This window comes from Chiloscyllium plagiosum, unplaced genomic scaffold, assembly GCF_037043375.1.
Source record: "Chiloscyllium plagiosum isolate Xiang-an unplaced genomic scaffold, Cpla_swu_hap1 HiC_scaffold_3, whole genome shotgun sequence".
NCBI lineage: Eukaryota > Metazoa > Chordata > Chondrichthyes > Orectolobiformes > Hemiscylliidae > Chiloscyllium > Chiloscyllium plagiosum.
In genome coordinates this window covers 120,745,639-120,769,737 of record NW_028270141.1, presented here as the reverse complement: position 1 = coordinate 120,769,737, position 24,099 = coordinate 120,745,639, and the positions used below count along the sequence as shown (strand labels likewise).

The window sequence follows — 24,099 nt, the reverse complement described above, 5'->3', positions numbered from 1 at the left end:
TTCCAGCATCAAGTGACTGTTTGTGCGGAGTTTGCACATTCTCCCTGTGTCTCCCACAATCTAAAGCTGTGCAGGTTAGGTGAATTGGTCAGAGGGAAATGTAGATTAATAGTGTAAGGGAATAGGTCTTGGTAGGTTACATTTTGGAGGGTCGGTGTGGACTTATTGGGCCAAAGGGCCTGTTTCCACACTATTGGGATTTCATGATTCTATGAAATAACAAAAAAATCAAATTTACCTCATGTTAATGTCAGGTGTTAGAGTATAAGATAGCTATTGTAAGCCCATTGTGCTTATGCTAGCTCTTTGAGAGATCTGTCTGAATAGTTTCACTCAACGGCTCCTTCCTTGTAGCCCTGCATTTTATTTTTAAGTATAGATCAAATTTCTTCTCACGCCTCAAATTCCAGACCACAAACAACAAATATAGTCACTGTTTAAAAGGTTACAAGAAATATTCTGTAAAAAGACTTTAAGTTTTAGATGGCCACTGGCAGATCACTGATGATCTATGAAATGCTGGAGGTAAAAATTACACTCCTTGCTAATTATCAGACCATTGCTAATGCTTTAATGTTGTTATCAAGGTTGCATATCAATTTATAAACTTCGTGCTTTCTCAAAGCATTTTCCCTCACCTGCTCCAAGGCAGTGCAAGATCGTTGGAACTGTTTCTGCTTTACTGTCTGTCGCCAGCAGCTCAGCGTTTTCAGCTGACAAACCAATCTCTCCAGTTTACTGTTCTCTTCCCGTAAGGACTGTAGCTGATTTTGCTGGGAAAACAAAAATAGCAATAAAAGTTCCCTCTTTCACTCCGTTCTTCAAAGACTCCCCAACCCATTTGCAACTCCCATACAGGCTCTATTTCAGTAAAATCACAAAGCCATCATGGTTATCATTCTCTTATTACAATAAATGTCACTTATAGTTCAATATTCCATAATATTAAAATACATCTACACAGCCCATCCTCAGTCCATTCATCTCTGGAGTGAAAGAACCAAATGTGCTCCCTTAACAAAGTCAGGTTTGGACCTAAGAGAACAGAGTGCAGTAAGCTGAGAGGGTGACAGGTCAGAATGGGTGAGGGAAGCAGAGAAATGAAAGCAGCCAATGTCACGCCAACAGTCCTCAATAAAGAGATAACGGACAGGTAAGCGGCTAGAGGGTCCGGATGGAAGGAGTGTATTGGAGACAAATGAAAGGATCCATTGTGTTGGGAGAGAACACCTGCCCAAAGAAAGTAGCATGGAGCAAAGGATAATTTTGATTGCCTTTCCATTAAGTGTCTTGTTTAATCTCAATAGAGCTGATCTATTTTTTGCTATGCACACCTACTTTTCATCAACACCACTTTTCCACACAATTAGCACTGCCTTTGCCCTTTGCTCTGGGAACCTTTCTCATCTGTTCCATGTGCTCCTCCTGCCTATTTTCTCTCAGCATTAAATCCATCACATTTCCAGCCCCCTTTCAGGTAATAATTTCATACCTGTTCTGCTTGCCTTCACTTTTCATATCTTCTCTCTCTCTCCTCCCTTATAGTGTTTCTAATATATGTCATTAATATGGTTTTGTATTTTACTTGTATTTATTTTAATGTTTTTCTGCATCTGTTTTCTGTTGTTTTCAGTACAACCTGCTTCAAAATCGATCTATGATGAGTAAAAGATTGCTATTTGTTGAAGTAATCTGGAGATTGATAAATCACCAATATTAAGCTGAACTGCAAAAAATTGGGCTGACAGCCAGAAACAGCAGACTTCCCCAAATAGATCAAAGAAAATGGACAAATCACAGAACCATTACAGTGCAGAAGGAGACCATCATGTCTGCATTGATCTATTATCTAATGTCAATCTGCTGCCTTTTCCCCATATCTCTTCACACCAATACTGTTTTCCCTGGACAGGGGTGATCTTATAGAGGTTTACAAATTCATGAGGGGCATGGATAGGATAAATAGACAAAGTCTTTTCCCTGGGATGGAGAAGTCCAGAACTAGAGGGCATCAGCTTAGGGTGAGAAGGAAAGATATAAAAAAAGACCTAAGAGGCAACTTTTTCACGCAGAGGGTAGTACGTGCATGGAATGAATGAGCTGCCAGAGGAAGTGGTGGAGGCTAGTACAATTGTGACATTTAAAAGGCATTTGGCTGGGTCTATGAATAGGAAGGATTTGGTGGGATATGAGCCGTGTGCTGGCAGGTGGGACTAGATTGGGTTGGGATTTCTGGTTGGCATGGACGGGTTGGACCGAAGGTCTGTTTCCATGCTGTACATCGCTATGACTCTTATGGCTGTGACTGTAAAAACAAATCTGATGCCCTCCTGAATGCCCAAGTTGAACCTGCCTCCACCACATTTCCAGGCAGTGCATTCCATATCCTAACGACTTGTTGTGTGAAAACATTTTTTCTCGCATTACCCTTGCTTCATTTTAAATCTAGGCCCTCTCATTCTTGTTTTTTGTTACAAACATAGATAGTTTATCCTTATCTACTCTGTCCTGCCTACTCATAATTTTGAAAACCTCAATCGGTTCTCCATTTAGTCTTCTCTCCAAGAACAGTCTGAACTTCTTCAAAGTATCTTCATAACTGAAGTTTGTCTGCACTCACTCCAAAGCATTTGCATCTATCCTATAATGTGGCACTGTCGAAGAGTGTGGTGCTGGAAAAGCACAGCCGGTCAAGTAGCATCCGAGGAGCAGGAGAGTTGATATTTCAAGCATAAGCTCTTCATCAAAACATCAACTCTCCTGCTCCGCCGATGTTGCCTGATCAGCTGTGCTTTCCCAGCACCACACTCTGCAACTCTGATCTCCAGCATGTGCAGTCCTCATGTTCTCCTATAATGTAGCACCCATAACTGTACACAATATTCCAGCTGAGGTCTAATGAGTGTGTTGTACAAGTTCATCATCACCTCCCTGATCTTGTACTCTATCCCTCTATTAATAAAGCTGAAAACACCACATACTTTATTTACTGGTCCCCCTATCTGTTCTCCCACCTTCAACGATCTGTGCATACGCACATACAGGATAAAGTGTTAAATGCTGAAATTAGTCTAAAATGAGAAAGTGCTGAAAAAACTCAACATTTCTGGCAGTGTCTACAGAGAGAAAAACAAAGTTAAAGTTTCAGGATCTGAAGAAGAGTCATTGGACACAAAAAGTTTTTCTATGCACAGATGCTGGTAGGCCTGCTGAGTTTCTCCAGCACTGTTTATTTTTAGTTCAGATGTCCAGCAGCTGCAATATTTTGCATTTATTTGAGAACTCTAATTAGTTGACTGGCAAAAATCTCTTTAAGGCTTAAGATGAGGACATTTCTCTAAGATCCTTTCCAATGAGTTGGTTCCCAACCCCACTGTTAGAAGTTTATCTTATGAATTACTGCTTTTATCGTAAGTTGAAAAGCTCCCTGACAAACCCTCTGAAACAGTTCCTTGGAACATATTTGATCCAGAAAGTGCAATAGCAATTTAAAATATAATGACTTATTTTGGGAAGAGATGGTTTTTCAGTGTAATTGTAAGAGAATGATTATGGGAATGTTTATCTTGCTTGAGTCTTTGCTCATCCATGGTCCAGCAACAGTGAGGAATATACAATTTGCTTTTAGAATAATACAGATGTACAGCATGGCAACAGACCCTTCGGTCCAACCCATCCATGCCGACCAGATATCCCAACCCAATCTAGTCCCACCTGCCAGCACCTGGCCCATATCCCTCCAAACCTTTCCTATTCATATACCCATCCAATTTTAGTAGGAAAATAGGTAGAAAATAAAGTAAACAATTAGACTAATTACGCTGTCACTTGCCAGTTGTATTGCTCTCCTCTATTAGATTGAAAATGCAATAGGAAGCATCACTTAATTTTCTTGGATAAAAAGCAACCCTTCATTGTTGCAAAATTATTTAATTCTTTTTATTGTCTTGCTGTTTGGAATCTAAATGCAGATTATTCAACAAAGCATAACACAAAATTATAAGATCATAACAAATACAGAATTAAAGTGTTAATTTAAAAATAACAATGCAAAGTCCTGTGTGGGAGGTATAGATTCCAAAAGGGTTAAGTTTGAAATAAACTCCAAAGGAAATGAGAGTGGAAGTGTTAAAAATGCCAATCCAGTTTTTGTCAATTGGACTGATTTTGTTGTAACTTATTAGCTGAAACATTTATAAATCCTAATCAGTAAATTAATAATTTATTAAATCATTACCAGGCCGGGCGTTCTGTCTATTATAATCATTGATCGCAAAGCTATTATTTAAAAGAAATTAACCAAATCAGGTTAGTGAAAATGTCAATTCTGTGATTCTTTCAAAACTTTAAAAAAAACTGAAAAGTAGTTTTGGAAGCAATGCCTCAGGTATTTAAGAAATGGATATTCTGTGCTCTGAAAACAAATTTCTGCACATCAGGTCTATTAACTACTTCAACAGTAATGAAGAAGGGGCTCCTCACTCCTTTTGGGTCGTAGTGCACTAGAGAAAATATTTTTAGCAAGGTGAGTTCATAGATAAAAATACATATGAGGGGGCACAGCTGTAAGGCTTTTTACTGCATGAATATTTCCTTGTTTTAACATTATTGAAATTATTTCTGTTTGCTTAGATTCTTGTAACTTTATGATTGGAGTTTAGATGCAAAGTAACAGCAATGGAACAAAGTGTCATTAGTTTCAATTTTTTTTCTACCAGATGAAGTTAACCCAAGGTCAATGGTGGGGTCCCATCTGGACTGAGAAACAATTCGAAGAGTTTATCTTCTGATAAAAATCACGAGTGGATGGAGTTGCTTACCTGTGTCAAGTTCTCTTTTAAGGTTTCATCGTTCTTTGTGGAGCCAATCTTTCTCTTGAGGATAATCATGTTTTCCACCCCTTTCCTTCTCACTTCATTGATCAGTTGACAGACCGTTTTATTCATGTTAATATGGTATTCATCCAGCTTTCCCTGTTTTTATGAATGTACCAAGAATCCCAATTACAGCAACAGTGAAAACCGTTCATTATTATTTTCTCTTTAATGTTATGTGGGCATCAGTAGTATTGCTAAATGTCCCTTCACTGAGTGACTGCCATGCCAATATAGAAAGCAGTTAAGAGTTAACCCCATTTCTGCGAGTCTGGAGTCACATATAGGCCAGACCAGGAAAGGACGGCAAATAGCTTTTCCAAAAAAAAAGGCATCAGGTGGCTTTCATGGTCGCCATTACCAAGACTAGCTTTGGGGAAATTATAGAATCACAGAAGTCTTAATGTGCAGAAATAGGCCATTTGGTCCTTCGAATGAGCATCATGACCTGGTGCCAATCTAATGTTTCTCCCCAAAGCCTTGCACATAATTTTATCCAAATAACCATCCAGTGTTCCCTTGAATGTCAGTTGAATCTGCCTCTGCTACACTTCCAGGCAGTGCATTCCAGACTTTGTACAGAAGGTTTTTTTTCTCTCATGCCACCCTTGCTTGTTTTGCTAATCACTGTAAATCTATACCCTCTCATTCTAAATTGTTTTGCAAATGGGAACAGTTTCTCCTTATTTACTCTGTCCAGCCTGATTTTGAAAACCTCAATCAAATCTTCTGGTAATCTTCTTTTCTCCACGGAGAGCACACCCAATGACTTCAGTCTATTTTCATAATCAAAGTTTCTCATCCCTGGAATTATTCTTGTGAATTGCTTCTGAGCTCTCTCCACTGCATTGACATCCTTCCTATAATGTGATGCCCATAACTGTATGCAACACTCTAGCTGAGGTCTAACAGGTGTCTTATATAAATTCATCACCATTATATAAATTCCTTGCTCTTATATTCTATGCCTTGTCGATAAATCCATGGATTGAGTATGCATTACTTACTTCTCTCTCTACCTATCCTGTCACATTCAATGAGATCTGCACAGAAACACCCAGGTACCTCTGCTCCTACACCCCCTTTAGAATTTTAACAAGTATTTTATACTGTCTTTCAGTATTCTTCCTGCTAAAATACATTACCTCAAACGTCTCTGCATTAAATGTAATCAGGTAGAGCTAACATGGTTTTGTCAAAGGGAAATCAAGTTTAACAATTTATTGGAGCTCTTTCAAGCAGTAACTACTGCTGCAGATAATGAGGAGCCAGTGGATGTAATGTATCTAGATTTCCAGAAGGCGTTTGATAAGATGCCTCATCAAAGCTTATTGTGGAAAATAAAAACTTATTGTACAGGGGATGGCATACTGGCATGGTTAGAGGATTTACTTGCTAATAGGGAGCAGAGAGTAGGAATAAATGAATCTTTTTCAAGCTGGCAGGAAATCATAAATGGTGTGCCATAGGGGTGGGTACTGGGGCTGGGGCTTTGACAATGTACAATTTATATGAATCATTTGGATGAAGCGCTTAAAGCTATTGTAGCTAGATTTGCTGATGACATTACGATAGGTAGGAAAGTTTTCAAGAAAGATTAAGATAAAGTTCTTCAGACTAAGGAATCAAAGAGTATGGGAAGAAAGCAGAAACAGGGTATTGAGTTGAATAATCAGCCATCATCATATTAAATGGAGGACAGGCCCACAGGGCCTACTCCTATATTCTGTTTGTTTTAATTAAAATGAGTTGTGAAAAGGATATAAGGAGCCTACAAAGGAATATAGATAGTTAAGTCAGTGGGAAGTGATTTGGCAATGGAACTGCAATATGGAAAAATGTAAAATTATCCATTTTGGCAGGAAGAATAAAAGAGAAGCATCTTATCTAAATGATAAGAGGTTACAAAAGCTCTGGGGTACAGAGAAATCTGGGTAGCCTAGTATCTGAATCACAGAAGGTTTGGTATGCAGATACAGCAAATAATCAGGCAAGCAAATAGAACACTAAGGTTAATTGTGAGGGGATCTAATGCAAGAGTAGGGAGGTTGCATTTTAGTTATACAGGGCATGGGTGAGACCACATCTGGAGTACTGTGTACAGTACCTGCCACCATACTTATGGAGGGATATTAATGCACTGGAAACAGTTCAGAGAAGGTTTACTGGACCAATACCTGCAATGAGCAGAATCTCTTACCCCAGCCTTGTATTCTCTAGGGTTTAGAAGAGTCAGAGTGACTTAATTGAAACATATAAAAGTCTTCAGGGGATTGATAGCAGCTGATGACAAACTATTTCTCTTGCCTGAGGAATGGAGCACGTGGTCACATTCACAGAATTAGGAATTGACCATTTAGGACTGAGATGAGGAGAAATGTATTCACTCGAAGGATTGAAAACCTTCAAAGCTGTGGGTACTCAGTTGCTGAATATTTACATAACAGTGGCTAATGGACTTTTGCATATTAAGGAAATTCAAGATATGGAGATAGTGTGGGAAGGGGACCAGAATAACAGAGCAGGCTCAGGCAGTCAAATGGCCTATTCCAGTTTCTATTTCTTACGTTCTTACAGGAAACATGGCTGCTAATTCACGCACAGAAAGCTCCAATAAATGGCAATTGCTATTGGCCAGATAATTAGATTTGATTCCCTACAATGTGAAAACAGGCCCTTCAGCCCAACAAGTCCAGACCGACCCTCCAAAGAGTAACCCACCCAGATCCATTTTCCAATGACTAATGTACAAGATAATACATGGCTTGGAAAGGGTGGACGCTAGGAAATTGTTTCCGTTAGGCGAGGAGACTAGGACCCGTGGACACAGCCTTAGAATTAGAGGGGGTAAATTCAGAACAGAAATGCGGAGACAATTCTTCAGCCAGAGAGTGGTGGGCCTGTGGAATTCATTGCCGCAGAGTGCAGTGGAGGCTGGGACGCTAAATGTTTTCAAGGCAGAGATTGATAAATTCTTGATGTCACAAGGAATTAAGGGCTACGGGGAGAAGGCAGGTAACTGGAGTTGAAATGCCCATCAGCCATGATTGAATGGCGGAGTGGACTCGATGGGCTGAATGACCTTACTTCCACTCTTATGGTCTTATGGTACCCAGCACTATGGGCAATTTGGCATGGCCAATTCACCTGAACTGTACATCTTTGTGACTATGGAAGAAAACCAGAGCACCCAGAGGAAACTACCCAGACACAGGGAGAATGTGCAAACTCCACACAGACAGTCACCTGAGGCTGGAATTGACCCTGGGTCCCTGGTGCTGTGTGGCAACAGTGCTACCGCTGAACCATTGTGCAACCCCTGTTTTTGTAATGCTAATGCAGGAACAAATATTGTCCAAGATAGTGGGGATAGTTCCCTTGATCTTTTTCAGAATAACGCATGGGATCTTTTATATCCACCAGGGAAGACACAGGGATGTTAGTTTAATGTCTCATCTGAAAAACGGCATGTCTGACAATGTAGCACTCATTCACTGATCACTGGAATGTCAGCCTAGATTTATATGCTCAAGTCCTGTAGTGGGACTTGAATTCATGACTTTATGTGAGATTGCAACTGACTAAGAACTTCTGACACCTACAGTGTCTCATTAACAGCGGATATAACCAAGGCAGACTTAACTGCTAGGAGTTAGTGAAGCAAAAAGCACAAATGCATTTAAGGGGCAAAATAAAAAGTAAAGGGAGAGAGGAATAGAAAAGGATAAAATGAAGGTAGATGAAATAGAGTGGGAGCAGTGTGTGGAGTGTAAAATGGATAGCCCAACTGAGCTCAAAGGTTTGATTCTCGGCTGTAAATTCTATGTAGGTATCTACACTCTTTTCAGATGATGTAGGAGTGATTTCTTGCTTTAATCCCACTCCACTGCCCAGATCCTAAACCAGGACTGTTCTGATTATTTTCCTTTGAACAAATTTCTGATCGAAATCCATCTATCCTCAGCTGAATTTGGAATGTATCCAGTATCTTTTTGGGTGCTGTAGCCGAGATAGGAACACAGAAATAGATTGAATATTTTAAGATATTACTGTCTAGCTACACGCACATACCTTTAATGCAAAGCAGGATGCAAAGAGATCTCTGACCAAAGCATCATATTCCTGTCTCACTTCTTTCCTGATCTCATCTTTCAGCTTTGTATTCTCTTCCTCCAGGTTGGCCAGCTTTGCCCGCAGAGCTGTGATCTCGATAATTATCTCATGACTGAGATCAGCTAACTGAGCAAAAAAAAACAGGATTAAAACCAACACAGGGATTTGGTAATTTCGGCAGTTAGTCATTGGTAGTTACAAAGTGGTGTGCTCCTGAAAAATACACATGCAGACAAAACGTATGGGTTGCCCAATGTCCACAAACATGATCTCTTTGCGTTGCCATACCTTATCCATGACTAATTCTGCACAATATGAATTGGCTCCAACCAGTTTGGAGCTGGTTTTCTACAACACACGGTGACAGATTGTTTCCCCTTCACAAAAACGATACAATGTCTGCATGTCAACAGGAATGCCCTGTCTGTGTATTTTTGACATTACTAGCTATTCACTTGTGTGCCACTCAAGTGTTTACACTGGATCACTGTATCATGAGAAGCTGGATGTGCTGCCATTATCTGAGTCTGTAACTTATGAACTGAGCAACTTGCATAATTAACCTCATGTCTTAATGAGACTATGTGAACAAATAGATGGTGCTACCACAGAATTCCCCGTGGGCTGGGTTCTCGCTAACATTTTCATCACTTTCGATGATGAGAAACACATTTTGATGGAAAATAACACTTCTCCTCCTACTCCTTGCATATTTGTAATATATAGATGGTACATTTTATATATTTCAATTTGCAGTTGCATGTAAGAATTTTCTTTTTCCTATACACCTCTATGGTCTCCATCCCATACTGACATTCACCTTTGAAATGGAGTAGTCTAACAGGCTTGCTTCCTTCCTCGTGCAAGTTGAGAAATCTGCTGTTGGGTTCTCTGTCACCCTGCACCGCAAGCTCACCTTCACTGGTTAATTGATGCATTAATATTGCATTAAGATTCCTATCAATCCATGACTATGAGATTGTCATCGTTAGCAACTTGGTAAATAGGGCATGAGCCATTTTCACACCATGCAAGCTTGATGCTGAAATAGGGCATGTTAAAGTCATTAGGCAGGACATTGACTACCCTGACCACTGATTACTGTGTACCACACAAACTCATGAATGGGACTAAGAACTCCACTTTCAGTCCTGAGAAGTTCCCATACTATTTCAGAATACGCTGGGAGGATAAGGCATCACAAAGGTTTGAGAAACAGGTAAAGCTGGCCATTTTACACTGCTACTATGCATGTGGAATCATAAGTGGTGCTCTTCAACAAGAGGATGCTATTATTATACCAAAGAGACATCCTGCCTGCTGCACAAGTACAGAATGTGGAATATTAATATTAAATGCCAGGTATAAAGACCCCTTGTTCCAGAGATCATCAGAAACAACATATCCCATTGGCTGTTTACAGCAGGTAGAGTACTGGCTGGAGTGAACCAGCTCATTGCCTGTAAAACTCAGAACATAACATGTGAATCTATGATTGAACAGCATTTACTCAAAATCTTGAGCATGCCAACAATTAGACTCAGAACCGATATAAGATTATCACTCAGGTTTGCAATGTGTCATACTCATGCTTGTCACAAGTTAAATATACTTGGCCAACAGGCCTCAGGTAGTAGGTTCCATGCTCTGGGCTTCCAGAAAGCCAGCCGCTGCTCAGCTAAGGGCCTGGTATTGGGATGCCCAAAAGGAACCAACAAGGGATCCTCACTGCCTCTCTGCAATATATCTCCCAATCCAATTCTACGATTCACCCAACTTTTAATTTATTTTCTCCAAGGCAATACCCATAACAACATTGTATCATTGTTTTAAAAGGGGACAAGGAATAAGCCACTAATTATAGGTCAGTCAGTCAGTGATACCTTGATGGTGGGCAAATAATCAGAATCAATTCTGATGGACAGGACAAACTGTTACTTAGAAAGGTACAGATTAATCAGGGATAGTCAGCATGGTTTAGTTCAGGGAGGTTGTGACTTTGTGACTTAAGTGCATTATTTTAGGAGTATAAAGGAGGATTAATGAGGATAGTGCAGTGAATGTTGTCTACATGGATGTTTGTACAGCATTTGATAAAGTCCCATGCGGCAGACGGGTCAGAAAAATGAAAGACCATGAGATACAGGGGAATGGGGTGAATTGGATCCAAAATTAGCTCAGTGACAGGAAGCAAAGGATAATAGTTGATGGATGTTTTGGTGAATGGAAAGCAGCCTCTACCAGTTGCGCACTGTTGCGCAGTGTTTTTGGTGAATGGAAAGCAGCAACCCTTGGGTTCGCTGTGGGTCTTTTGTTGTACATATTAATGATTTGAATTAAATGTGGGAGGGCCTGATTGGGAAATTTGTAGATGACATAAAAGATTGACAGTGAAAAGGATAGCTTTCAACTCCAGTATGATATGGAGGTGCCAGTGTTGGATTGGGGTGGACAAAGTCATAAATCATACAACGCCAGTTTCTTGTCCAACAGGGTCATTTGAAATTGCAAGCTTTCAGAACATAGCCCCTTCATCAGGTGAAGTGAGAGAGAAGCACACAGACATAGAATTTACAGGCAGAGAGGTCAAGGGCAGAGAGATCAAAAGATCATAGAAATGGTGTGAGTCACACATTGAATAATAAAGTCTTTGCAGGTGATCAAGAGTGTCAGATGGTGTGAGTAAAATGTCAACAGTTGAATAACAAGTGAAGGGATAACCTATAATCTGATTAAATGAGACAGAGAGATAATTTCAAAAAAATAAAAATAAGGTGATGCTGGAGACAAACCATATGACTGAAATAACAGGATAGGTATAAGAATCGCATGCTGGAGGTCTAACCATAGTAATAAGTAATCCTAAATTGTACAAACTAATTAAGGTAGAGAGATCATAACGATTAATCAAGGTGATGGTGTCAAAACAGGACAGTAAGGATGATTTTACAGACACAGAACAGTGTGGTGGGATCACATATAGTGCATCATGAACCCAAGATCATGGCTGAGGCCATCTTCATGGGTACAGAACTTGGATATCAGTTTCTGCTCAGCGATTCTGTGTTGTGTATCTGAAGGCCACATTGGGGGATAAGTACCTGAGGATCGGAGGCTAAATGTCCTTGACCGCGCACGTGTTCCCAACTAAGAGGGAAAATTCTTATTTGGCGATTGTTGCGCAGTGTCCATTCATCCATTGTCTTAGGGCCTGCATGGTGTCAGCAATGTATCATACCTCCAGGCATCCTTGCCTGCAGCATATGAGATAGACAACATTGGCTGAGTCACATGAATATCTGCTATGCACGTGGTGGGTGGTGTTCACCAGTGTGATGGTAGTATCCATGTCAATGATCTGCCATGTATTGCAGAGGTTTCCATGGTATGGTTCTGTGGTGTTGTTGTCAATGTTGCCTGAAGGAAGGGTAGTTTGCTGCGAATGATGGTCTGTTTAAGGTTTGGCGGTTGTTTGAAAGTGAAAAGTGGAGCTGTAGGGAAGATCTTGGTGAGAAGTTTGTCATCATCGATGATGTGATGAAGGCTATGAAGAACATGCTGTAGTCTCTCAGCTCCGGGGAAGTACAGGATGATGAAGGGTACTCTATTGGTCATATCATGTGTCTCTCTTCTGAGGAGGTTGTTGTGGTTTATCAATGTGGCATGTTGGAACTGGCAATCGATAAGTTGAGCATCATGTCCCGTTCTTATGAGTGCATCCTTCAAACTCTTTAGTTGTTTGTTGCATTCTCCTTTATCTGAGCAGATCCAGTGTATGTGCAGTGCTTGTCCGTGTTTTAATATGTTTTGGGTAGAGGCTGTTCAGGTAAACGTCCTCCAATGTGGCCTTCAAGATACATAACAACGCAGCATTGCTGAGCAGAAACTGATAGCCAAGTTCCATACCCAACCAGCCTCAACCATGATCTTGGGTTCATGTCGCACTACATGTGATCCCACCACACTTCTGTATCTGTACAATCTTCCTTACTGACCTGTTTTGACACTATCACCTTGATAAATTGTTAAGATCTCTGTACCATAATTAGTTTGTACAGTTTTGGATTACTTATTACTTTGGTGTGCGAATTTTATACCTATCTCGTTATTCCAGTCATTTGGCTTGTCTCCAGCACCATCTTATTTTTAATTTTTTGTAATTATCTCTCTGCCTCATTTAATCAGATTATAGGTTATCCCTTCACTTGTTATTCAGCTGTTGACACTTTACTCACACCGTCTGACACGCTTGATCACCTGCAGAGACTTTATTATTCAGCTTATTGACACTTCACTCACACCATTTCTATAATCTTTTGATCTCTCTGCCTATAAATTCTGTGTCTGTGTGCCTCTCTCTCTTTCTCTTCACCTGACGAAGGGGTTACGTTGCGAAAACTTGTGATATCAAATAAACCTGTTGGACTATAACCTGGTGTTCTTCCTGACCTCTCCGCCCCCCACCCCATTCCAGCCTATCACCCTCACCTTGACCTCCCTCCACCTATCGCAATTCCAACGCCGCTCCCCCAAGTCCCTCCTCCCTACCTTTTATCTTAGCCTGCTGGACACACTTTCCTCATTCCTGAAGAAGGGCTTATGCCCGAAGCGTCGATTCTCCTGTTCCTTGGATGCTGCCTGACCTGCTGCGCTTTTCCAGCAACACAATTTCAGTAGTGTAACTTCTGGCTATCTCCAGAATGAGATAAATGTTTGTTTATGTGGGCCGAAAAGTGACAAATGGAATTCAATCGAATCAAGTGTATGGTAATAAATACAGAGAAGGCAAAAAAGCAAGGGCATACAGAAAACATGGGATGATATTAGAGGATGGATGCTAGGAAATTGTTTCCGTTAGGCGAGGAGACTAGGACCCGTGGACACAGCCTTAGAATTAGAAGGGGTAAATTCAGAACAGAAATACGGAGACATTTCTTCAGCCAGAGAGTGATGGGCCTGTGGAATTCATTGCCACAGAGTGCAGTGGAGGCTGGGACGCTAAATGTCTTCAAGGCAGAAATTGATAAATTCTTGATTAGATTAGATTATATTAGATTAGATTAGATTATCAGAAATTGATAAATTCTTGATGTCACAAGGAATTAAGGGCTACGGGGAGAATGCGGGTAAGTGGAGTTGAAATGCCCATCAGCCATGATTGATTGGCGGAGTGGACTCGATGGGCTGAATGGCCTTACTTCCGCTCCTATGTCTTATGGTCTTATGGAAAGTGGATGTGCAAGAGTTTGGAATACAGGTCCACAGGTCCTTGAAGATGACAGGACATATTGGGGAGAGACATATTTGGAATGCTTGCCTTTTTTGGATGAGGTATAGAATCTAAACAGGGACATGAACGTGCGAAGTAGAAACAGGGGTTTGCTATTCAGCCCTTGAACCTGCTCCACCATCGAATAAGATGGTGATTTTGTTTGTGTTTCTTATCGACCCCAAATATCTTTGATTCCCCTGCCTAACAGGTAGGGTATTTGCCTCTGTCTAAACATAATTTAATGACCCTACTTCCACAATCTTCTGAGGCACAGAGTTCCAAAGTCACACATACCTCAAAGAAAATAATTCTCCTCATCTCTCTCCTAAAAAGACAGATTTTGAAATATTATACAGTGTCCCCTCACCCACTCCCAGGTCTGGACTGACCAACAAGAGGAACCATTCTTTCCAAGTCCTTCTTTTAAAAACCACTTAAGATCTTATCAAAGACATTCGAAACTCCAATGAAAACAAGCCCATCCTGTCCACCCTATCTCCAGGACACAACCCACACGTTCATGGTGTCATTCAGTAAATCTCTGCTCAACTGCCTTCAACACATCCACAACCTTCCTTAAACAAAAAGTGTTTCAGATTCAGTTTCACAAATGCCCTGGATAACGTCCTGAATTTTATGTTCAATTCCTCTCGTAATAAAGACAGAAACATTGAAATAGGGACAGGAATAGGCTATTCAGCCCTTCCAGCCTGCTCTGCCATTCAGTATGATCATGGCTAATCGTCCAACTCAATCCCGCTTTTTCCTCAAACCCTTTGATTCCTTTAGCCCTAAGAACTATATCTAACACCTTCTTCAAAACATTCAGTGTTCAGGGGCCTCAACTACTTTCTGTAGCAGAGAATTCCACAGGTTTACCAATCTCTAAAAGATAGCATCCCATTGGCCTTCTTCATTACATGCTGTACTTGCATACTACCTGTTTGTAACTCATTGAAGCGAATATCTAAATCCCTCTGCACCTTGGAATTCTGCAGTCATTCTCTGTTTAAATAATATGAATGTGATGCTGGAACTGTATAGAAGCTGGCTAGCCCACAGCTGGAGTTCTGTGCACAGTTCTGGTCACCATATTACAGGAAGGATATAACTGCTCTGGAGGTGGTACAGAGGACAGTTACAAGAACATTGCTGAAAATGTGTTGCTGGAAAAGCGCAGCAGGTCAGGCAGCATCCAAGGAACAGGAGAATCGACGTTTCAGGCATAAGCCCTTCTTCAGGAACACTGCTGCTATGAGGCAAGTTTAGAGTGGCTGGGAGTTATTTTCCACAAAATTAACCAAATTTCTGAGAGGCCTAGATAGAGTGAGCAGGATGACTGTTTGTGTGGAGTTTGCACATTCTCCCTGTGTCTGTGTGGGTTTCCACCAAGTGCTCAGATTCCTCCCACAGTCCAAAGGTGTGCAGGTTTAGTGGTTAGTGTCCAGGGATGTGCAGGCTAGACAGATAAGAAGTGTTAAATGCCAGGTTACAGGGATAAGGTATGGGACTGAGATGCTCTTTGGAGGGTTAGTGCCAACTCTATGGGCTGAATGGCCTCTATCCACACTGTTGGGATTCTGTAATTCTATGACTTGTTTCCTCCTTGTGAAGAAGAGGTGAATTAGCAGATGTCACAGATTTAAGTTGCTTTGTAGAAGGGTTAGAGGAGACATGAGGAAAGAATTTTCACCCAGGAGGTGGTGGATGCCTGGAATTCACCATCCAGTTTGATGGTGAGGACAGAAACCCCCAAATCATTTAGAAAGTCCCTGGATCTCCACCTGAAGTGTTGTAACCTGCAGAGTTATGGAGCAGGGACAGTGAAATGGGAGGCTATTTGTGTTTTTTCTCCCAATCTCTGGCCAGTGCAGACACGACAGCCTCTTCATCTGCCGTTGCTTGATTTCAGTGTGAAGAACAACACAATGGTTTTCTCTCTCCATTCATTGCAGCTCAGAGTTTGTGGCTGTTACAGTTTGTACTTGGTTCCTTTTTAAAGATTTGTCTCAAAAACCACATCCATATTTGTTATTGATTGTATTTTTCAATAATTTTATATGTTTGTAAAGTTAAAAAAAATTTGCAAACAAATATATTTACAAAGAAACCCCACATCCACAGGGTAATGCTTCCCCAGCCTGTTTACAGCAAGACTGCTGACACCAATGGCTCCTCCACAGTTTCCCAGCCCCCACTGACAGTAGCTATACCACCTCCACTCACTCATTCCAGATCCATGGCATTGCCCACCCTCCACATTCCCAAAATTCCCCTGCCCCTGAGAGTGTCAGTGTAGGGAGTGGGGGTGGAATGGGGGAAAAGATGATTAATAATACAAGAAATAGAAAGTCATTCAAATCTTTAAAACACTTTTCTGTCAGACTTCAAGTGGTGTGTCTCTAGATCATGATACCGAAGGGAGCAATGCAATTTCTGTTGGATCTCTCCTGTCAGTTGTTATTGTTGGGAAAGCAGGCTCCTGCTGCAGTCCACCGAATCATAGAATCCTCAGTGCTGAAAGAGACCATTCGGCCCATTGAGTCTGCACTGACCCATCAAAGACCATCCCACCCAGACCCAAGTCCCCACCTTATCTCCATATCTCCACATGGGGGTTTTTAAAGCACGGCTAATTCACTCGGCCTGCACATCTTTGGACTGGGGAGCAAACCCACGCAGATTTGGGGAGAACGTGCAAACTCTGCACAGATGGTCGCCTGAAGGTGGAATTGAACCTAGGTCCCTGGTGCTATGAGACAGCAGTGCTAACCACTGAGCCACTGTGCTGCTCAAAATGAAACGCAATGCCTCTAGTTTATCACTGATCCCAAGATGCAGGGCTTTCCAAATTATTTGTGTTCATCGAATTATAACAGTACAGAACAGAGCCTTTGGCCTGCCAAGTCTATGCTGCCAAAGCTAAACTAAATCTACACTAGTCCCACTTTCCAACACTAGACCCATAATCTTTAATGTTATGACAAAAGTATTATACTTTTCTTTGATTCTATTCTAAAAACCCAGGCATGAAGCAACTCCACTTGATTAAGGAGGCAAGTAATCTCTCTAGTAATGGATTATTCCCCATTTAGCAAATACTCCAGTCTAGACTCTGAAATATCTACACAGAGGCCGGTATCCTGTCACCAAGTCACTCTTTATTTACACATGCACAGTACACTGGCGGGGGCTAGCTCGGAGTCAGTCCCTCAAGTGAGGAGATTCTGAATCTCCTGTTTATATCTGTCAATCAGGCCTCTCAGGTTAACATCCCCAATCAAAGATCTCAGTCAATAAGATCCACCTGCTCCCAATCACTACATGCCTCCCCCATCCAAGTCGCGGATGTAGGCTTGGTCTTTCTCTTGTAGATTCTCTTGCGACCTTTTCACCCCAGGTCTAGTTCCTCTGACTTGGACTCAGACACGGGGAGGCACTGAGCCCATAAAGGGACCGGCATAGTTGACATGCAATTGAGTCCAGGGTTTACCTGGCCATTGCCACAAATGTGGAGTGGCCACCGGCGATGATTTCTGTCCTTGTTGGCACTCTGGGCACTCCCCCACCAAAGCAGCTATGTTGGCATCCAACCTTGACCTCCAGACATAACATCTCGCTCACATCTTCAAATTGGAAACCCCTGGGCAACCTTGGTGGAGTTCAGCCAGTATCCTGTGGTGACCTTTACTCGGTACATTCCCCCCTTGCTCCCCATAGTGATATGCTGTCCTCTAACAGTGATCTGGTCTGTCCGAATCCAGAAAGGTTTCAATCCTGTTTGCAATGGCCTCTGCTTCCCCCATTACACTGGCTGTTTTAGTTTTGCTCGGATAAGATCTTTTTGTGTCCACAGTTGGATATTGTCAGTGGTGACCAGAAGAGTGCCTGGAAAGTTCAAAACAAAAATGAACTTTTCTTGGGAGACACCTTCCTGGAAATCGGCCTCAGAATGTTCTTACTCAAGTTAGGCCTTGTAGGATTTCTATGCTGTGTTGAGTCTGCAAACTAGCAGCAACTACAATGGCTTGCCAGCCCAGATCCTGAAGAACTGTTTAGCTACTTGGCCGAGGCTCAGCATTGTTGTGGGGTTCTGCGGTGGGTTGGCCTAGGGTCCCTCTGTTCAGGACATGCCTGCATGAGGCTCTTCAATTACCCACAATGATGTGGTGTTCCCCAAGCTAAGTTGGACAGCTGAGGGTGCCCAGTTCCATCGGGATGCCCAGTAGTTCTCATGCTCCACTGGTCATGTTTTCTAATGACAAGGCCAGCTGTATTGCCTGTTTGAAGTCCAGTTGGCCTTCAACTGCTGACGTCATTAATCCCACATATCAAATGGTCTCTCTGTATCTCATTCAGGGTTAACCCAAAATTAAACACCTCTGCCAATCATCCTGACTTCATCAAAAGACCCAATATGGATTCCCCTGCATCTCCAACTGCCAAATAAAACTGATGGCATCTCTGAATTCGAGGAGGTTTGGGGTCATAATATTCCTTAACCAACTCTGTCAACTCTTGGAAGATTTTAGTATCTCGTGCCTCTGGGAAAGTTAAGCCCCTTATAATTGAGAATGCTGCAGATCCATTAACGGTTAGAAGGATTACTCGTTGCTTTCCACCAATGGTCATTGCCTGGGGGAAAAAAATTGCATTCTTTCCACAAACTGGGCTCAGTCTTCAAGGGCAGGGTCAAACGAGTCAAAGTTCCCAAATAATGCATGATGCTAGAAATACTTACCCCAACTCAAAGACAACTGTTTGGGTACATCCTATTTTCTCCTTCCATTACTGAAATAACTCCACACAGGCTGGTGTCCCATCACCAAGTCAACTTTCATTTAAATGTGCACAGTACACTAGCTGTGGCCAGCAGCTCAGAGTCAGTCCCTCAAGTGAGTAGATTCTAAATCCCCTGTTTTTTTTTAATTCATAGTTACACAAAATACAATACAACAGTAATAATACACAAGAGAAATAGGGACACAACCATAAGGTGCCCAAAATCTCACAAAACAAACACTACATAGAACACATGCAGAACTTTCACACAAGTCACTGTCCTCTTAAAGTAGCACAATGAGAGAAGTCCAAAAAGAAAGAGTCTAGTTCAGCAGAGTTCACAGCAGGCTGAGCCCACATTATAGAATTGCAAACACTTTACACATTGCCTGCAAAATCCTCACAGTAGAGTCTCCAGCACCCAGGCAGAGTCCGCGCCCGAAAGCACAGTCCACGCCCAAAGGCAGAGTCCACTCCAGCCTGCAGCAAATACTCGCCTCCCAGCACACACACAGATGTTCAATTTTTGCAGAGGCCTGGTCCACCCATACAGGCCCAGGCCTACTCACAGAGGAACAGTTCATCTGGAAAGATGCAGTTGGCTCACAGGGGCCATGCAAGAGGAAAGCCAGAATGCAAAGGCTAAGCCCTGCCACAAAATCAGCACAGTCCTTTCTCAAAATAAGCCAAAAAAAAAGAGTAGCACACTGTAACAAAGACTGTGACCAGCCAGTGAAACAACAGTTCTATAATGAGAACTGAAATACACCTGGAACACACTGAATGTGAAGATCAGCCAGTTCAGGAATCAGGTTCCCCCAAAAACAAAGACCAACAGCAGTACACACTGGCTACATGGCCAGTCAGCTCAATGTCAGCCCTCAGATCTCAGGAAATGCTAAATCTCCTGGCTATATCTTTTTAAGTTCCCCTCACAGGAGCACACTGGCTGTGAGGCCGACCAGCCAGCTCAGAGTCAGACCCTCAAGTGAATAAGTTCTAAACCCCTGTTTATATTTTTTTTCTGTTTACACCTTTGTAAAATTTTATTAAACAGTACAGTTTACAAATAAACAGTTAACATTAACAACTGTATATAGAGAAACAACAATTTACAGGGGAGAGGGGGCGGCAAAGCCAGGCCCCAAATCTCACTGTTTAACCAGTTTTCAGGGAAAATGAGGACAAACCTCAAATCCCAAATCCCCTGTCAGCCAGGGCTCCCTGATTGGCCCAGGTTAACAACCCCAATCAAGGATCTCAGTCAATAAGATCCACCTGGTTTTAATCACCCAAACCCATTCTGGATTAATAATGACTGGCTGCAATTAATATGCACTCACCATACTCAATGAACAATTCCAAGGTCAACTCAACCCAAACCTCCCACAGAAACTGCCTAACCTACTGCGTTTTTGCAGCAATTTGTGTTTCTAGTTTCTGAGTCCCAACATCCTCAGTATTTCACGTCTGTACAATACTAAAAGGAGGTTTATTTACCTGGCAGCTAAGTGTTGTAGATGGTGTTTGGGATTTCTGCATTCCCTTTATTTCCTGAAAATAAATCATAACAAAATAATGTACAGAACATTAAATTTCGAAGTATGATATTATAGATTCTGTGCAACAAAGAATTCTTTTACGCAAGAAACTCATGGTCTCTTTCGAAGAGAAAAACCTTTCCTTCCCATGTTCAACATTTTGGAGAGCTGTATGTAGAACATTTGCCTCTTTCCAAGATGATTTCTGTGGTTGGCAGATTCTCTTTAGCCCAGAAACAAACCACAAAATTCATCAATCAGCTTAACAACTGGGGCCTGAACACTGACATGGCTGAGACATACAATCAAGCTGCACTGATAAATAGGTAGATAGTCAGTCAGCAACTTTTTCTTTATTCACTCATGGGCTGTGAGCATCACTGGTTTGCTCAGCATTTATTGTCCATCCTTAGTTGCCCTTGGATTCAACTGAGTGTCTTGCTGGGACAGACCCAGAGGGCAGTTAAGAGTCAGCCAAACACATGTAGACCAGTTTAGGAAAGGAAAGCAGTTTCCTACCCTAAAGGACATTAGTGAACCAGAATGGTTTTTTTTACAACAATCAACAATGGGTTCATGGTCATCATTAAACTTTAATTCCAGATTGTTTTTATAAATTTTTTCACAGTAAGTTTAAAAAAGGAAGAGAATAACGATAGAATAAAGGAATAAAGGTTGCATAATGAACATGATATCAATATGACCATGAAGTGGTCATGTTAGTTCCTGTCAGTTTTAGTATGTGATTTAGGGATGTTTCCTTAACAGTCAACATTATAAGGTTCATCAATTAAACAACTGGTTTCCACTGGATCACTGCAGTCCAGGATTTCAAGTTGGAATCATATACCTAGATAAAACGTTGGATTGTGTTGTTTTAAAATCTTATCCCTTTCCATTCTATCTGAGATGACAAGCTTCTCCATTCAGAAAGAATGTAAGTCTCTCCTTGACATTCAATGTAATGTGATGGTACTGTTATGGTCTGTTAATTTTTAGAAAGAAAAACTGTTAAAGGCAACCACTTTTAGTGATAAAACATGTAATCTGATTGTAACTAGATACAAGAAACTAAAAGCATGGCTACTGCAAGTCATGTGATTGTACAACAACAAGTTCTGTTGATCACAGCGACCTTGTGAGAAGAACCATGGGTGGGAGATGAGCTGCCTTCAGATGCCAATACCTTTGATGGAGCATGACTTAATTTTCCAGGTCTCCTGGCAACAACAGCCATCTTAGCTCATCAGCTAAGAATTGCTCAAGAATAGCCAACTGCCCAGATAAGATTCCATCTTGAACCTTCCTGGGAGAAACATCCAGGAAGGCAGAGAGATTGAGGAAGAGACGGAGACATTGTGAAAGAGTTCATGACTCACTACAATATAACTGGGCAGCTAAACCTGAATGCTTGCAGAACCAGAAATCAGGAATTGTCTTCTCTCCTCACAATCTGCTCTCCTGTGAAATCTACCTGCATTCAACCACAGAGACTGTCACAGTTACCAGATGCGGTTCCAAGTGTTAACCACTTCATGGCAACAAGAAACTCAAACAACAGGCCCCAATAACAAATCACAGGTATTTATTGGGGTCTTGTAAGTATTCTTTGGGATTTATTGCTAATCATTTTAATCTCAATATCCTTAATTTCCTGTTCTAGCATTACAAGGTAACACAGCATGGAAACAGACCCTTCAGTCCTGCTACTCCATGCTGACCATGTTCCCACTTGCCTGTGTTTGGCCATATCCTTCTAAACCTTTGCTATTCACGTACTTATCCAAATGTCATGGCACAGTAGCTCAATGGTTAGCACTGCCCTCTCACAGCGCCAGGGACCCGGGTTCAATTCCAATATTAAGTGAATGTCTGTATGGGTTTCCATCGGGTGCTCTGGTTTCCTTCCACAATTGTGCAGGTTAGGTGAATGGGCCATGCTAAATTGCCCATAGTGTTCAGGGATATGTAGGTTATGTGCATTAGTCAGGGGTAAATATAGGGTAGGGGAATGGATATGAGTGGGTTACTCTTCCGAGGGTCGGTGTGGACTTGCTGGGTCGAAGGTCCTGTTTCTAATAGGTAGCATGGTGGCTCACTGGTTAGCACTGCTGCCTCACAGCACCAGGGGCCCGGGTTCGATTCCAGCCTCAGGTAACTATCTGTGTGGAGTTTGCACATTCTCCCCATGTCTGTGTGGGTTTCCTCCCACAGTCCAAAGATATGCAGATTAGGTGAACTGGCCATGCTAAATTGCCCATAGTGTTCAGGGATGTGTGGGTTAAGTGCATTATTAGGGGTAAATATAGGGTAGTGGAATTGGGTCTGGGTAGGTTACTCTTTAGAATGGTTAGTGTGGATTTGTTGGGCTGAAGGGTCTGTTTCCACAATGTAGGGATTCTATGTGTCTTTTACATGTTGTAACTGTACCTGCATCCACCACTTCCTCTGGCAGTACATTCCACACATGACCCATTCTCTGTGTAAAAAAGTTACCCTTCATGTCCTTTTTATATCTTTCTCCACTCATCTCAAAAATATGCTGCCTAATTTTGAACTCCCTCACCCTAAGGAAAGACCTTGCTATTCACCTTATCTATGCACTTCATGATTTTATAAACCTCTCTCAACCTCCTACACTCCAGTGAAAAAAAGTCCCAACTCAAAAAACTCAATCAAGTTCGTGAGACACAATCTACCATACACAAAGCCATACTGACTTTCCCTTATCAGCCCTGGTCTCTCCAAATCCATGTAAATCCTATCTCTCAGAATCACCTAAAACAACTTACTCACTACCAATGTCAGGCTCACAGGTCTATAGTCTCCAGGCTTCTCCTCACAGTCTTTCTTAAATAAAGGCACAACATTAGCCACCCTCCAGTCCTCTGGCGTCTCATCTGTGGTTATAGATGATACAAATATTTCTAGTATGGGGTCTGCAATTTCTTCCCTAACTTCCCACAATATCCTGGGATACAATTGATCAGGTCCCAGAGATTTGTCCACCTTTATGTTTTCTAAGACTTCCAGCACTAACTCTTCTGTGATGTGGACTGCTTTTAAAACATCAATATTTATTTCCTTAAGCTCTCTGGCCTCCACTTTTTTCACCACAGTAATAACTGAGGCAAAATATTTATTTAGTATCTCTCCCATCTCCTGAGATTCAACACAGATCTTACTGATCTTTAAGATGTCCTAATCTTTCTCTAGTTGTTCTTTTGGTCTTAAGGCACTTGTAGAATCTCTGGATTCTCCGTGATCTTATCTTCCAAGGCTGTCTCTTATTCCCTTACAGCCCTCCTGATTTCCCTCTTAAGAATGCCCCTATACCATTTATACTCTTGAAGAGATTCATTTGATCCCAGTTCTCTATACCTAATATCTCTTTTTTTTACTCTTGACTAGAACCTCAATACCTTTATTTATCCATTGTTTTCTACTCTTACCAGCCTTACCCTTTACTCTAACAGGAACATCACACATTTTAACAATAATAATGATAATGTTAATA

At 41.6% G+C, this 24,099-nt stretch overlaps 1 protein-coding gene across 1 annotated transcript in view; it reads right to left on the bottom strand.

Moving 5' to 3' along the window:
• The window catches only part of ccdc162 (coiled-coil domain containing 162), a 176,647-nt gene that overhangs the window by 21,084 nt on the left and 131,464 nt on the right, over nt 1-24,099 (bottom strand). The window contains exons 40-43 of the mRNA XM_087982991.1: nt 20,542-20,595; nt 8,946-9,113; nt 4,821-4,973; nt 639-773 (exon numbers count right to left, since the gene is read on the bottom strand). Coding sequence (XP_087839117.1) covers nt 639-773; nt 4,821-4,973; nt 8,946-9,113; nt 20,542-20,595 — 510 coding nt within the window. The remainder of the gene's footprint in view (nt 1-638; nt 774-4,820; nt 4,974-8,945; nt 9,114-20,541; nt 20,596-24,099) is intronic.